Here is a 16,898-nt window from a genome sequence, read left to right on the forward strand (position 1 = left end):
CCCCTCAATTAATTAAATTAACCCTCAGTCCTCAGCATTAAATTAACCCTTAACAGAAGACCCCATCAACCACAACTGCCCCTAAATTAACCCTAAACACCCCATCAACCACAATTAACCCTAAACACCCCACTAACTATAACTGCCCCTAAACACCCAACTAACTATAACCCTAAACTTTCAGCAGCCCACATATACATTTTAAACTAACCAGTTAGATGAGTTCTTGAGCCATTTGGACAGTATAGGAAATGGGCAGGGCCAATCAGCACTTTGGCCTGCCCCTTTCTCACTGCAGTCACTCCCAATTGGCCCAGCCCCTTTCTCCCTGTCCCTCCTGGCAGCCAATCGGCAGTGACTGCAGGGAGGGACTGGAAGAAGGAAGAGGGTGGGCCAATTGGCAGTGACTGCAGGGAGGTACTGTAAGTAGGAGCTGCAGCTGTGAGTCAGACTAAACGGATTATAAAACGAGGGATATTTTTCAGAGCATTTGCTCTGAAAAAACCCTTATTTTATAATCGTAAAAAATCGATTCAACTAATCGATTATTATCGATTTTATCGATTAGTTGTTGCAGCCCTAGTTTGGGGTTTTCAGCAGAGGTTGACTCTGCTCTTAGAGCTGACTTAGCATGTTGCAGCACATAGTCTGACGTATGCCAAATTGTTATGATGATTGGATTTAAGCTCAAGTATGTTGCAGTCTCTCTCACTGGTGGGGTTTGCTAAATCCTCTAAAATTTCTGCCTCAGCTACAGTCACTGGTTCTTCCCTCCAATACAAATTCGATGTGTGTTTTCGCTACTTACATTTGCTCTAATTTAATTTGAATCTCTTTCAGCAAATGTAGCCCTCACTTTTGCACGGGCAATGACAACTGCATTACTGCTCATCGACCTCTTCTGCAGCTAGCCAGGATGTGAGACCTTGTCTTAAATAACACAAGGTTAAAAAGGAGGGTGTTTGGCAGATGCCAAAGAAAATGCCCTTCTTTTGTGATGAGAGATTGGGATTTTTATTTATTTATTTTTTTAAATACCAAATTATAAATTACCTATTTTTTTTAGTTTGTACTAGTTACTTAAATGTTCATTACAAAAAAAAATCTAGTGCAACTGGGTAAGTGAAGGTAGATGAACATATTAAGCATGTAGGAACAACTATGAGACTAACAAACACACAAAAAGAAAAATTATGGACTAACCCATTTTTAGATTTTAAACTGAAATATTTATTAACCATTACCGTCAAAATCTGATTCATGCCAATACTGCTATAACTTTTACCTATTAATTGTTTAATCTTAAGAAAAACAAAAAAGTTTAAACAAAGTTTGTACAAACAATTTTTTTTGTGGAGACATAAGTGACTGGTGCAAACGTTTAAAACTGTTTTGTAAACACAGCACTGTTCCAAGTGTCTGAACCATTCCACAAGTTGCTATGGCAATACAATACGACTAACATGTATATATAGCTATATACACATTCTAGAAATGGGAAATTACAATTTCAAGATCCTGTGATTGCCGATTAGCGGGCTTTCCTTTTCAACTTTCCACCTGCTACTTTTTTCCTCATCACTAAAGAGTCTTCTGTGTCTTGAGTTATGAATTCCAGTGGACGCTTTTTTCTCTCTCCAAGTTCTCTTAATTCCTGAATTAAAAAAAAACAAAAAACCTTCAATGTTTTGTTATAGCCTGGCTCTTTAGATTAATTTATTCTTTCCAGTTATCTAGTCGTATAACTTGTTCAGGGATATTTCTGACAAATATGTATCTTAACGTATTGGGTTTGTAACTATAAAACAAGCACAAACTTACAACACGGGCAAATCTCTGGGCTTCGGACACTCTTTCATTTAACATCATCACTTCTTCTTCTTGGGTTGGGAAGGCTGGCAATTTCTTACCGATAAGGTGTTCAATCCTCTGAAACAACTCCACATCATACCTGGAAGAGATGTTAAGAAAGTAAATATTTAAAAATCTGTTTGGGATTAAAGTTATCAATTGATTTGGTAGGAAATATTTGTCTAAAATAACTCAAATAACTTAGCAAATTTTCATACCTGGGAACTCTCTCCGGGTTTGACCCGGAGATTGCCGGGTGAAGCAACGCTTCTCCGGGTCAAGACGCGAATTCTCTTGACATGCCCCGCTCCCCGCCCATTCTCCCTTTAAATGGGGGTGTTTCCCCATTTCAACAGGAACGCCCCCAACATCACCAGGACCTCCCACCGACGTCAGTGGGCAGTCCTGGCTGCGTCCCGCAAGGGAAGGCTAAGAAGCCCAGAAGTTCCCAGGTATGCTAATTTCAGAAGGTAATAAAATAGGTTTTGATGGACCTGAATTCGTCATTGAATCAAATTTGTTAGTTCAAGTATTAGTTCATATTTATATTTATAACTAAATTACAATTCGTGTGAAGAAAAAAAAAAAAATACTATTACAAAGTTTGACAAAGTGTGGTTGAATAATTAGTGCATGGAAAGGGTTAAAATAACAGCATTTGAAATACCCTGGGGTGTCTGTTTTTCAAAAATATATGGTTTGATGGGGATTAATTGAGTTAACCGGCTTCTAAGATGTTCCAAAGAGCAGATGGAGGCAGAATGACCAGATTTGGAAAAAAAGGTTTGGAAATCATAAAACGCTACTTGAATTTATTGCCCAATAACTTCCAAAAAATAGCAAAAAACATAAAAACATTGGGTATTTCTAAACTCAGGACAAAATGTTTTTTTCAAATTTTCACCATGTTTTATTATTTTTTTTTATAGTAATAATATAGATATGATCAAAACATATGGTATCTGAAGAAAGCCCATCTTGTCCTGAAAATAACAATATATAATATGTGTGGGTACATTAAATAGGTGAGGAGAAAATTACAGCTGAACACAAGCACCGCAAAAGTGTTAAAACAGCCTTGGTCCCACAGGGTACAAAAAATAAATAAACCCGGTCCTTAAGGGGTTAAAAAAAAAAAAAGAAAATAGGTCCTGAAGCGGTTAAATACAGTACATCATAACACAGTGTGTGCTATGATTATTCCTTTTTCTCCTTCTACAAGAGAAAAATACGCTGATCGTATATTTGCAATCACTGGAACCTAAGGAGTGTGATAATATTATAAGGAGCCATTTCTTGATCGTTAATTTGTGAGTGCAACCATTATATTTATTGTTTATATAGCGCCATTAAATTCCGTAGTGCTGTACAATGGGTAGACAGGACATAAGTAGTATGTAACATAACAGTTTGACTTAAAGACAACAGGTGAGGAGGGCCCTGCTCAAACGAGTTTACAATCTAGAGGGATTTAGGGTGTATTATACAATAGGTAAAATGTAAAAATGACATTGTAAGGGATGGACCAGCCGCACTAGTTTAAGTATTGCAGAATAGGGACTAGGAGAAGTGAGCTAAAGGAATATGGTGGGTGTTAATGTGCAATCTTCTAAGAGTCTTTAAACAAGTGGGTTTTGAGGGATTTTTTAAAGGACTGAAAGCAGGGGGAGAGATTTATAGGCCCGGGGAGGGCATTCCAGAGCATAGGGACAGCCCTAGAGAAATCTTGTAAGCACTCATGAGAGCTAGAAATCAGAGGAGAGGCTAGAAGGAGATCATTGGAACAGCGGGGAGACTGGTTAGAAGTGTATTTAGAGTTAAGTGAGGTGATGTAGGAAGGGGAACCACTGTGAAGGGCTTTGAAAGAGTCAGGATTTTGAAAGGAATCCTGAAGCGTACAGGCAACCAGTGAAGAGACAGACTGAATGTGGGGGTGAACGAAAGGTCGGAGTCGAGGGTGACACCAAGACAGCGAGATGATAGCACCATTAACATTGAGGGCTGATTTCTAACACAGTAGATGTTTTTTTTTAAAAAAAAAAAAATAAAAAAAAAATCTCTACCTATGAGGAATACCACCTAAAAAGAAATAATAAATTTATAGTAACCTGCTCTTTAAAACTTTTTTGTACCAAGCGCACGTTGACAATTGTGTCTCTTGTATTTGTATTTTAAGTGTGTTGTAGGGATAGCAGCTGGCATATTTCATTGGGCGCTGGGATCACCCCATACTGTTTCACCATATACATGATATATGTTGCACAGACACCTGTCAAGTTTGTGCAAGAGGCCTAGTCTCTGAGGAACCCCATTCCCCAATAAACTACCTGGGAGCTTCTAGTTGTCTGGAGAGCCCTAAGGTCATTTGTTGCCTACCAAACCGTCCTTATTTTTTTTAACAAACACTACGGTCGCGGCCTTCATAAACAAGCAATAAGCAGGCCTTTGGAGTCTCTGACAAATTTTGTTCATATTTTTTGTGTGTACAAAAAGGAAGAATGCTCTAAAAAGCATATACTTCTGGATTGACCATTATGTACCTACAACAAAGCAGGGAATCATGAAATAGTAATTAAAACCACCCACCTAAAGATTAGGGATTTAATTGCACTATATGGCCGTATATTCCTTGGCCTGCGCTTCATCTGAGTACCCCAGTTTTGAAAAGTCCTAATCAATGTTCCCTGTAATTTTTCTTAGGTGGTGTGCGCAGAAAATTTCTCTTGTGCAAAAATTTCTCTTGTGCGCACAAAAAATTAGAGGGAACATATTATAACATAGAATAACAATTTAAATTTAACGTTTGCAGAAGCATATTGTATGCTTCTGCAAACGTTAAATTTAAATTGTTGTTCTATATTTTGGTACAGCTCGCTCATGGTTAATAACACTACATTATAGTGTGATAATGTAGTATTAGTTACACAACAGTATTACTTACTGTAATGTTTTTTTTAAGGTGAAATTCTCACTGCATAAGTAAATTATGAGCGAATCACGCTCCAGGCCGCATAAAAGGATAAAAAAAAAATTGGGAAAAACTGTTGTGCGCAGGGGCGTACCTAGAGTATTTGGCACCTGGGGGGGATCCTGTACGTGGGACCCCCACACACACTTTAAAACTGCATAGCTTCTATCGTTAGGCAAACATTGACAGGGGTACAGTGTAATAAAAATATAGGGCCAACACAAACTTCAAATAATTGGAACACACTTAGATGCAAAAAGAAACATTTCATACGAACAAAAATAGAAGAAGAATATAAAAAGAAGATAACAAAAACAATACAGAACAAGTCTTACAAAATCTTGGAAAGGAATTTAGTTCATGGCATCTGTCCTATGCATTCCTGAGGATGGAGGGAGGGAGTGTTGGGACGTGAAGAGTCCGTGGATGGCAAGTACATCTCCCCTCTACCTCTCCTGCCATGCTTCTCCAATGCCTAACTTATATACGGTTTGGATAATGATGTCAGTCTTGTCAGTCTATTGGTCTTCACCTAATTGGGTAAACATGCTCACTAAGATCTTTACACGTCGAAACCCTATTTTAGGTGGTCTCTGTACGCATACTGTACTGCCCTTTTACCATGCATTAGCAAGTTACTATCCTATCTACAGAATGCCTTTTCAGCAAATCCTTCATTCCATAATTAAGGTCAAGGAAACCTTGAAGCCTATTATTGAAACCTATTAATATGTCTTAATAATCATTTATTTATGAACAATGATTACATATCTTTGACTATTGCCTATACCAATAATTATATATGGTCCATTTCTTAATTGGGGTTAGAAAATGTATTAGAATCTTTTACATACAGCATAACTCCTATCACTATATACTGAGTCCTACAGTGACGGTATTACAGCATAACTGCTATCATTATATACTGATGCATACATTGACGGTGGTACAGCATAACTGCTATCATTATATACTGAGGCAAACGTTGACGGTGGTACAGCATAACAGCTATCATTATATACTGAGGCAAACACTCACAGTGGTACAGCAGAACATCTATCACTATATACTGAGGCACGCAATGACGGTGGTACAGCATAACACCTATCACTATATAGAGAGGCACACATTGACCGTGGTACAACATAACACCTATCACTATACATTGAACCAGACATTGAAAATAATGCAGCATAACCACAATCACTATATACTAAGCCAAACATTGATGTGGTGTAGGCCTACCACTTTAGTGTCTGGGCTAGTATCTATCTATCCCAGGGCTTGACAAATTTGTTGTGAATCTAGGCGCCAGGTAAAAAAGTTGGGCGCCAGGTAAAAAAGTTGGGAGCCAGGATTTTTTTAAACTAACAGTTGGTTAGGAGTGATCCGATCATCATCAGCCCACTTACTAAACTCACAGCGTTTGACCTGGAAGCACCCTGGACTTTCAGGTCAGTGCTGTTTTTTTTTTATTTATTTATTAATTATTTATTTATTTTTAACTCTTTCGATGCTGATGTTCCATTGGAGCACAGCATTGACTGATATTTAGTCCCCACAAGCTTGTGGGGAAAAATGTTAACCCCTGCAATGCCACGAATGTGTCATACACAAGTGTGGCATTGAAGGGGTTAACGCTGCACTGTCGCTCTCATGGAGCGATCAGGCAGCAGGGGGGTGTTGGGCTGGTGTCCACACTCATGTGGAGACCAAAGAACCTTCTCCCCTGTCCCTGAAGCTGCCTCTGGCAGCTGGGACTCAATTGCTGGTCTATAGAATCATCAAAGGGCTTGTGGGGGCTCGTTTTTGTGTTGCTGGTCTGCCTGGGCTTCCAGGCAGACCACCAGCAGCAGAGCCCCGTACAAAACGGGAATTAACCCCTAAATGCCGCGATCGCGGCATTGAAGGGGTTAACGCTGCACTGTCGCTCTCATGGAGCGATCAGGCAGCAGGGGTGTGTTGGGTCAGGTCCCCACACACTTTGTGGGGAACCAATTAACACACAACCCCCTTCCCTGAAGCGGCCTGTGGCAGCTGATAACACGATTGCTGGTTTTGCAGCAACCGTGGTTTCAGCCTACAGGATTCACTCCGTGGGAGTGATCTCAGGCTCGGGGGCGGGCTCTGAGTGGCTGTGCTGTCTGCCCAGACTCCTGGGCAGACAGCAGCAGCAGCGCCCCCGTGTGGTTACTCAGCCTCTTACATCCACATTTTTTTATGGATGTAAGAGGCTGACAAAACCTAGGTGCCAGGACAAAATTCTCTGTCGCCATGGCGACCTGGCGCCTGGGATTTGTCGAGCCCTGATCTATCATATATATATATATATATATATATATATATATATATATATATATATATATATATATATATATATATATATATATATATATATATATATATATATATATATATATACACACACACACACACACACTATATATATCTATATAGGGATGCACCGAAATGAAAATTTCTGGACCTGAAAATTTAGCATTCACTTGACTGAAACTGAAAATTGTTTTTGTTTAAAAACAAAAAAAAAACTTATTAAAAGTAAAACCAAAATTAGACAAAAAAACCCCAACATATATATATATATATATATATATATATAAACAGCAATCACACTCCTATCATGCCCAGGTTCTAGCATGTACTGGTTGCTTGGGCATGATAGGAGTGGGATTGCTGTAAGCAATTATATATATATAAATTAATATTGTTATCAAATTTTTCTGTCCAATGTTGGTGTGTTACTTACTTTTAATAAAGGTGTGGTTAACACACCAAAATTGAACAAAAAAATATATAATTGCTACCAGCAATCTCACTCCTATCATGCCCAGGCAGCCAGTACATGCTGGAACCTGAGCATGATAGGAATATGATTACAGCCTCCCTATGCCGTGCTATCCCCCCCCCACACACTTACACATCCATGTAGGGCTGCAACTAACGATTTTAATAATCGATTAGTTGGCCGATTATTTTTTCAATTAATCGGATAATTTATTGCAATGGCCTCTCTCTATTCACCTTCTTATTTTACTGACATAATAAAAGCTACAAGAACCCAAACACTGTGTTTCTCAAACTAAGTTTTAATACAATGTTATTAGTAAATATTAATTCATATGTTAACTATTTTTCATATTTAATGAAAACTATGAGAAAAAAGCCTTGTTTAAATTTTTTTTATTTACCAAACTGCCCCCGGTTATGCACATCTGACCCCCAGCTTGCCACTCTGCCCCCATATATGCCTTATACCTCGTATATGCCAGTGATATGCAACTGAGCCCCCTGATATACCTTTTACCCCAGATATGTTTTATGCCCCCCTGATATGCCTAATATCGATATGCCTTATAACCCCTATATGCCACTGAGCCCCCTGATATACCTTTTACCCCCAGATATTTTTTATGCCCCCCTGATATGCCTAATATCTTTATGCCTTATACCCCTATATGCCCTGAAATTCATAATACCCCCCATACACCACTATAACTCACCCATACACCACTCTGGCTCCTCCCCCTCCCATACACCACTCTGTCTCCTCCCCCCTCCCATACACCACTCTGGCTCCTCCCCCTCCCATACACCACTCTGGCTCCTCCCCCATACAACACTCTGGCTCCTCCCCTCCCATAAATTACTTTGGCCCCTCCCCCTCCCATACATCACTTTACCTCCTCCCATACATCACTTTGCCTCCTCCCCCTCCCATATACCACTTTGCCCCCTCCCATACTCCACTCTGGCTCCTCCCCCTCCCATACACCACTCTGCCTCCTCCCCCTCCCATACATCACTTTGCCTCCTCCCCCCTCCCATGATCCACTCTGCCTCCTGTCAGCCACGGAGGTTCACAAGACACCAGGGAGCCGGGTAGAGAGGCAGAGTGCCGTATGGGAGGGGGAGGAGCCAGAGTGGTGTATGGGAGGGTGGCTCCCATACACCCCTCTGACTCCTCCCCCCTCCCATACAACGCTCTGCCTCTCTACCCGGCTCCGTTACTGACAGGAACTTTCACTGCAGCTTCACAGAAGCCTCAGCGTAAGTGAAGGTGAGTAACGGAGGCTGTGTGTGCGATGCAGACCCCCACCGGCTGACAGAGAGGATGATCCTCTGTCAGCCGGTGGGGGTCTAAACCATGCGCACGGACAGCCTCCGTTACTGCCCTTCACTTACGCTGAGGCTTCTATGAAGTCAGTAACGGAGCCGGGTAGAGAGGCAGAGTGATGTATGGGAGGGGGGAGGAGTCAGAGGGGTGTATGGGAGGGGGAGAGAGACGGAAGTGAGAGACCGGCCGACAGTGAGGGGAATCCAGGTCCCCTGCAGCGTTGCGGGGGATCTGGATTCTAGTGTTATAGTCCGATCTCTGTTTGAGGTCGGATTATAATCGACAAAAATCGATTCGATTAATCGATAATGAAAATCGTTGACAACGATTTTCATTATCGATTAGTTGTTTCAGCCCTACATCCATGCTATCACACACACACACATTCACAAACATTCAGTTTAAACTACAGCATAACACCCATCACACTCACACACTAATTCACTCTCATAGAATATTTATATTATGCTCATAGGAAATCCACAGTGTTTATACGACACCATGTCAAGCTGGTGGGAGCATATTAAAACTGATATTAAAGGGTTTTTTTTAAGTCCAACGCCCGAAAGGAAGGAAATGCTCAATACATGCAGTACCTCGCCCTAAGATTTAAATTAAGTAGATTATACTCCAGGGTTAATAATGGGGAGAGTATAAACTTAGACCACATTGATGGAATTAAAAGATAAAATGAGGAAACTTCAATATGATCGTATGAACTTGTTGAAGGCTGAGAATTAATTTGACAGATGTGAAGGCTGATGTACAGTAGCCTGTAGTTGTGGGAGGGGCTATGGTTATTTAACCAACGCCTGATGCTATACAGGAAGTGATGTCACGGAACTTCAGAAAGGAACATTGCAGACATTGTGGCATATCTGCGTTTCAGGAGCCAAACGACTCCTGCAAATCAGGTTTTTTCGGGGTTATTGGATTATACTTATTTTCTCGTTGCTTGCTTGGTCGTTTATTAACTCATTTACAGGTCTACGTGGGGTTGTTGTTGTTGTTTGCAGACTGCTTTGTGTATACAGGGCACTGCACAGGTCCTGTTAATCAATCCTAAACCTTCCCAAGCCTGTTTTCACTTTCTTCGTAATCTCTATATGTTTCTTTTACTAACCGTGCCTAATTACAACATCTGTGTTAAAGGTAGCAGTTCACTGGAGCTATGCTGGGTACTCTTCCTGATTCGGATTGTTTATATGTATGCATGGCCACACAGGTGCACTTCTCGTACTCAAACTTTACTAAGCCTGTTTAACCCTTTTACTACCGATACCTGTTGGATACGTCTAGTCCTGCACTACACATCATTACGCACGCTCTCTTTCTTTCATGCTTTTATACTGTTCAGCTCATGTTACTATGTCTGCACTTTTATGGAGGTTAATTTCCTTATCCAAGCGTATTTTCAGTCGCTCGCTATATCGTTCTTGTATCTTGTATCGTTCTTGTATGCTACAGCTGGTCAATTACATTGGTGGTGGTTGTTGGAGTACTTTCAAATTATACTTAACTCCAATTAATTCATGAACACACCATGTGTGCATAACAATCATCATACAAGCTACATTCACTAGTTTACTCTGTTGGTCTCCTACCGCTTCTGCTGGGAGGCTGTTCCACGTATTAACTGGGCCTGCTTGAAGAATTTCTGTTGCTAGAGTGAGATAAGGGTAGCCAGTTAACCATTTTTTTTTCATTAACCCTTTGTTCACTATTAGTGTGTGTTATTTAGGCTGGTCACATGATTTGTGTATGTGTGTGTATATATATTTGTTGCTTTGGTCGCCTCCAAAGCAGTTACAGACGGGACAGCCACCTCATGTTCTGTTATTTCCTCTGTCACTGTTATTGCTAATTGAGGAACTGTATGTTGCCCTCGGCCACTTCTGCTGGCAGGCTGCTCCACGTATCAACCAGTCCTCAAATTTTCTTCACGTTACTATACACTATCCAGCTTGGCCATGGGATAAGTCTTGTATGTTCTTATGTATTCTCTGTGCTGGTTCTTGTATGTGCAGGTTGTGTATTTCTGGTAGTAGTGTTGGCCCCCGAACCCTCTTTTATTCATTATTGGTGCTTGTTATTTAGGACAAGTGCCCAGGTCACGTGGTCTGTTTATGTATATTTGTCGCGTTTGGTCTTCAAGTACTTTCTACAGTTACAGGTACAGTTATTTCCTTTTGTTGCTAATTCAGATACTCATTGTTGGCCTCTACCGCTTCTGCTGGGAGCCGGTTCCACACGGGACAGTATATGATACAACCGTCCCGCTCGGATTTTTTCACGTTACTCTACACGATTACAGCTTGGCCGTGTGATAAGTCATGTAGGTTGTTTGTTTTCACTGTGCTGCGTGTTATTTAGGATAAGTGTCCAGGTCACGTGGTTTGTTGCTTTTGGTCTTCCAGTACTTTCTGCTATAGGTCTTCTCTACCAAGTCGCCGCTTAAGCAGTTCCCGAGCGGACTGCCACCTTAGGTACTGCTATTTGCCTCTTGTTGCTAATTCAGGTATTCATGGTTGGCTTCTGCTGGGAGGCGGTTCCACGCATCAACCGTCCCGCTCAAAATTTTTTCTTCACGTTGCTCTACATGATTACAGCTTGGCCGTGTGATAAGTCGTGTAGGTTTTTTATGTTTTCACTGTGCTGCGTGTTATTTAGGATAAGTGTCCAGGTCACGTGATTGAGGTACTCTGTTTTATCTCACTGTCTGGTTTCCCATTCCTATAATTAGATTACTGGCAGGTCGGTTCCTGTCATTACAACCGGGCCCCTCTTCCAATAATTGGAAGAAACAGATGTTCCGTGGGGTTGCTAACCTTAGAGTGTCAGGTTTAGTGAGTCAGATAGGAGGCGCTATTCTCTAGACTTCTTTACGTCCCCGCTTAGATAGACGGCCTCCTTGAACTAGGCAGTTGGCCCCCCGCCCCCCCTGAGGCAATCACCCCTCCTCGTTTGGAGGTTACGCCTGTGACAGGGCCAGGCTAGCTGGCTCATGTGTCATATGAAGTTTAGCCGGGTCACGGAGCACTTTTGTGTCCGGTTCTGTATACCGTGACCCGGTAATATATTATATTGTGTTTATTGTGTAACCGGCCCAGAGACTGATGTGGATTCAGCCCCAGCCTTCAAAGAGACGATCCTATAATCTGGCTGGGGCTCTTAATCAGCCAGCACAGCCCTGTCTGCCCAGACGGCACCCGCACTACAGGGGGGATAACACAGGTGGGGGAACCCATTGTATTCTGTAATCCCCTCACCTGATACATCCCCTGTATACTGATGGGATTTGTGATGGGATGTGGCTGATGGGATTGGGGGTTGGGTTCGGTACACATTGCATTGAGATTGTATATAAGTTCTGTGTGTTTGTAATAAAGAGAGTTCTTCTTGGTTTACTACGAATGGTGGTCTGGATGATCCGTGGATAGCTGAGTGCGATCCGTATGAGGGACTGACTGGTGATTCCTCAGCCCTCAAACAGGGGTACCCAGCCTTGGGTACGGTGACCCTGTAACATTGTACGTGGAGACTCTTGCTCCCTAGTCTTGGGAACTGAGTCTGGGGCAGCTGCCAGGCCAGGGTGGTTGCATGAAAGGAAAACCCTGCTGATCGAGCCGGGGGCACTCGGGGAACCAGGGAAACACGTAGAGGTAGTAAGCGAGGCCTCTACCGGGACACTGGAGTGACCTAGGGGACACTCTGGGACAGGAACAGGTGCCCTTACAGGGTTATTGGGCGAGCTAAGCAGCTCTGCGGGGTACTCAGGGGACCCAGGGGACCACTCCAGGGCAGGGACAGGTGCCAATACTGGACCACCGGGAGGGTTAAGCAGACCCTCGATCTTCCTCTCTGGGACAGGTGCCTCTGCCTGGGCACGGGGAGAGTCAGAGGAACACTCTGGGACAGTGACCTGGGCTTCTACCAGGACACTTCGGGAACCAGGGATCACTTCGGAGAACACAGGGATAGGAACCAGGGCCTGCGCCAGGCTACTGAGAGGACCCAGGGAACTTGGCAGCCCCTCTGGCGTCCTCGCTAGGTTAGGGAACGGTGCCTCTACTGGGTCACCGGGGACTTTATAGGGAACCTCTGGGGCAGTGACCCGGACTTCTCCCAGGACACTCGGGAAATCAGGGGGACAATCTGGGGCCCTGGCTTCTACGGGCATAGCTAGGGGTTTGGTGAGGGGGATTGTGCCACTTACTCGGGCGGTGGGGACAGTCATCTCTTCTGCCGGGGTAGAGCAGCCAGGGTTGTTGGTGGGGACATGGGTCGGAGCTTTTGGCTTCCTCCTCCGCTTCTTTTTGCTGGCGAAGACCTCGGTTCTTCTCGCCAGGGCAGGGGCCGAGGAGTAGGTGAAGAGGACCTCGGTCCCACTCCCGCAAGTTGTCGTACCATGCTCCCAGTCTCCTTGGAACTCCTGGAGCTCCACTCTCCGCAGCAATTCTTTATAGTCCCTCTCGAGCTGCCATTCCTCTTGGACCAGGCAATCCATAACAGCCTCCAGCTCGGGGGGAATAGCATAAACCAGGACTTCTGCACGGTTGTCCCAGATTGTATCCCTGCGGTACTGGCAGGGGCTTCCGAAGGACGAGTCAAATTGGAAGGCATCATATATCAGTCCTGGGTCGACGGGGCTATACAGCATCAGAGGGTCGCTGTGGTCTTCACCTGCTAACTGCTGGGAGAATCCCTGGTAGCGGCTCTGGAGGTCGAGCTCTGCATATATGAGACCCCTCAATTCGTCTTCCCACTCCGGCAACGGGTTCTCCCCCAGGAGTGGAACTCGTATATCCCACATTGTCCAGTACTGTGCCCAGTACGTTTCAAAGTGGGGATGGGAGAAATCATCCCTCCAGTCTGCAGGCGCAGACTCTAACTGCCTCTGCTGGTGTTCCAGCTCACACACCTCGGCTGTAACCCGGTCTGTCTCATCCTCGGGTTCTCGGAAGGGTTGGATATCCTGGTATGATATTTTGGGGGTCTGTTCCCCTAGTCTGGGAGATACAGACCCACTCTGGCTCAGTTCCGGTGACACATTTCAATCACCGTCATCACTTGCTCCGATGTAGCCCCTCCTGGGTACAGGGATAGGTGCCATAGAATGTTCTTTTGTAGAGCACTCAGTCCGAGGCTCTCCTCTGGGGCATCCTGGTGCCGGTCCATCTCTCTGCAGACCGCAATCAGAGTAGCCTTTCCTTTGCTACAAACCTCCAGGAGCTCTCTCGGTGTCTCTCGTCTGCAATCCCAGTTGGTGGTTTGGATTTCACCCAAGTCGTGGGATTCTTCCCACCGCTGCCAACCAATGTTACAGGGTCACCGTACCCAAGGCTGGGTACCCCTGTTTGAGGGCTGAGGAATCACCAGTCAGTCCCTCATACGGATCGCACTCAGCTATCCACGGATCATCCAGACCACCATTCGTAGTAAACCAAGAACTCTCTTTATTACAAACACACAGAATTTATATACAATCTCAATGCAATGTGTACCGAACCCAACCCCCAATCCCATCAGCCACATCCCATCACAAATCCCATCAGTATACATGGGATGTATCAGGTGAGGGGATTACAGAATACAATGGGTTCCCCCACCTGTGTTATCCCCCCTGTAGTGCGGGTGCCGTCTGGGCAGACAGGGCTGTGCTGGCTGATTAAGAGCCCCAGCCAGATTATAGGATCGTCTCTTTGAAGGCTGGGGCTGAATCCACATCAGTCTCTGGGCCGGTTACACAATAAACACAATATAATATATTACCGGGTCACGGTATACAGAACCGGACACAAAAGTGCTCCGTGACCCGGCTAAACTTCATATGACACATGAGCCAGCTAGCCTGGCCCTGTCACAACGCCCCTCCTCGTTTGGAGGTTACGCCCCACGAGCTAGTATTCGTGCCTCTACGTTTTCGTCCCGCTCTAGCGCGGAGCTCAGTTAGATATTCAGTTAGTTCAGATTTATCTGTCCGTTGCATAGACTTGTCATTCCTATCCGATCAAGAAGAGAGGTCATCCAATCCCTGTTCACACGCTCCTGGGTCAGACTTTGCCGCTTCACATTCCCTCCGTGCTCAGTCTGTTGCTAAATAGACGGCTGTATTAACAAGGTGATGCATTCCTTTCTCGGCCTCGGCCAGCATAGCGGAATTTTTCTACCTACTGTTTGCTAGTCCCCTGTCTCCTCCTCATAGATCCAGCCCGCCACAATCTAGTTTTGTGGACAGGGCACAATGAGGGACATGCTCACCTCACTAGTGGGTGGCATCGGTCTCCTTAATTCACGAGAGATTAGCCAATTTTGTAAGCCCAGCTTGCACCGGCACGCCTGCCCCATTCCTCTCCTGCAGGCCCTGCCACCACTGGTTGCCATTTTAGTCTATTCATGCTACGTCTTATTTGCACTGATGCCATTGGGCCCTACCAAAGTGGGGCATTATTTCTCAAGCAATGTCTATCTCCTATTAGTGTGGAATCCGGTTTTTAGAGAAGCTGCTGTTTTTCATCCCTCCCCGAAATTCCTGATTAGGGTTTAGCATGTGGTTCCTTTACAGGTATTATGGCTGTACCTCAAGAAGCTCCCTGCCCCTTATTCCCCATACGAGCTTCAGCATCGATTCCCTCATTCCGGCTGATGAGTTTTCCTTTAAATCAATGAATTTATGGGAGGGGTAAGCTCATGGTTGTCGCTCCACGTCCGTGAGTCCGTTACGTGTCTGCTTCTCCGCGTCCGTGAGTCCGTTACGTGTCTGCTTCTCCGCGTCCGTGAGTCCGTTACGTGTCTGCTTCTCAGGCTCTGCGTCCGTGAGTCCGTTACGTGTCTGCTTCTCCACGTCCGTGAGTCCGTTACGTGTCTGCTTCTCCACGTCCGTGAGTCCGTTACGTGTCTGCTTCTCCACGTCCGTGAGTCCGTTACGTGTCTGCTTCTCCACGTCCGTGAGTCCGTTACGTGTCTGGTTCTCCACGTCCGTGAGTCCGTTACGTGTCTGGTTCTCAGGCTCCGTGTCAGTGCCCGTTACATGCCTGCTTCTCCATGTCCGTGAGTCCATTACGTCTGTTTCTCAGGCTCCGCATCCGTGAGTCCGTTACATGTCTGCTTCTCAGGCTTTAGCTCCAGTGAGTGGGACGTTTAGAGAAAGGATTCAGTGTGAGCCTTCTGGTCTCTCTCAGCGACTGTCATCATCCGCTCATATTCTTCACACATTGACAATTATACGCAAACTGTCCCTCAGAGCTGACAATCTGATCTTATCCGCTATTAGTTCACGGTGATCACAGTTAAGCCTTTTCATTTAGCGATGAAGCTTTTCCTAACAGAAGTCTAAGATCAAATATTGTAGTTCTAAAAGAACCTCTCTGATTTCTTCTCACCCGGATAGAACATATTTAGAGGTCTGCAAGGTCAAGCCAGTGAAGTCCCCCAGTAATTTACCAATGGATGGCGAGTAAGACCTTTGCTAATGTTAAATGGACATCCTGTTTAGTCCTGGTACATGTATAGTGCTTAAGCTTCCATGTAATTTTTCGGATGCAGACAGCTTGGTGAGCCAGCTACTGTACTTAATTCAGCTTCGGTTCTTCAAATTTCCGACTTGTGTCACATTTCTGATCATTACGATCTGTCACTCGGTCATACAAAACGAATCAATCCGGTCCGAGTACACTGTTTCTGCCTACCAATGCCCCCGGGTGCCCAGCTGCAGTCCTGGGATCCTTATTTTACTGGTACAGTAAGTCAGCCTTAGTTGGTTCATGCGACCGGGGGTACTGGCCATTACGCTTTATTCTTCGTCATCTCTGAAGTGTCCTGTTGCTGATCATTTCGTTCTGACCCTCGGTCATACGAAAACGAATCAGTCCGGCCAAGTACACGAATTACGTTCTTTCTTACCGATTTCGTTTGGTGCCCAGTTGCAGTCCTGGGAGCCTTTTT

At 44.4% G+C, this 16,898-nt stretch overlaps 1 protein-coding gene across 1 annotated transcript in view; it reads right to left on the minus strand.

Moving 5' to 3' along the window:
• Window positions 1–1,531: 1,531 nt before the first annotated feature.
• LOC149275466 (putative ATP-dependent RNA helicase DDX47) overlaps window positions 1,532–16,898 on the minus strand; it is a gene marked incomplete at its 5' end in the record, with an annotated part of 44,962 nt that continues 29,595 nt past the window's right edge. Inside the window, 2 exons of the mRNA XM_089504706.1 lie at window positions 1,532–1,654; window positions 1,822–1,951. Of these exons, the coding sequence (XP_089360832.1) occupies window positions 1,532–1,654; window positions 1,822–1,951 (253 nt within the window). The remainder of the gene's footprint in view (window positions 1,655–1,821; window positions 1,952–16,898) is intronic.

The sequence above is a fragment of the Sceloporus occidentalis genome, unplaced genomic scaffold (genome assembly GCF_023333645.1).
Source record: "Sceloporus occidentalis isolate IW3139 unplaced genomic scaffold, rSceOcc1.0.p SCAF_285, whole genome shotgun sequence".
In the NCBI taxonomy this organism is placed as follows: Eukaryota; Metazoa; Chordata; class Lepidosauria; order Squamata; family Phrynosomatidae; genus Sceloporus; species Sceloporus occidentalis.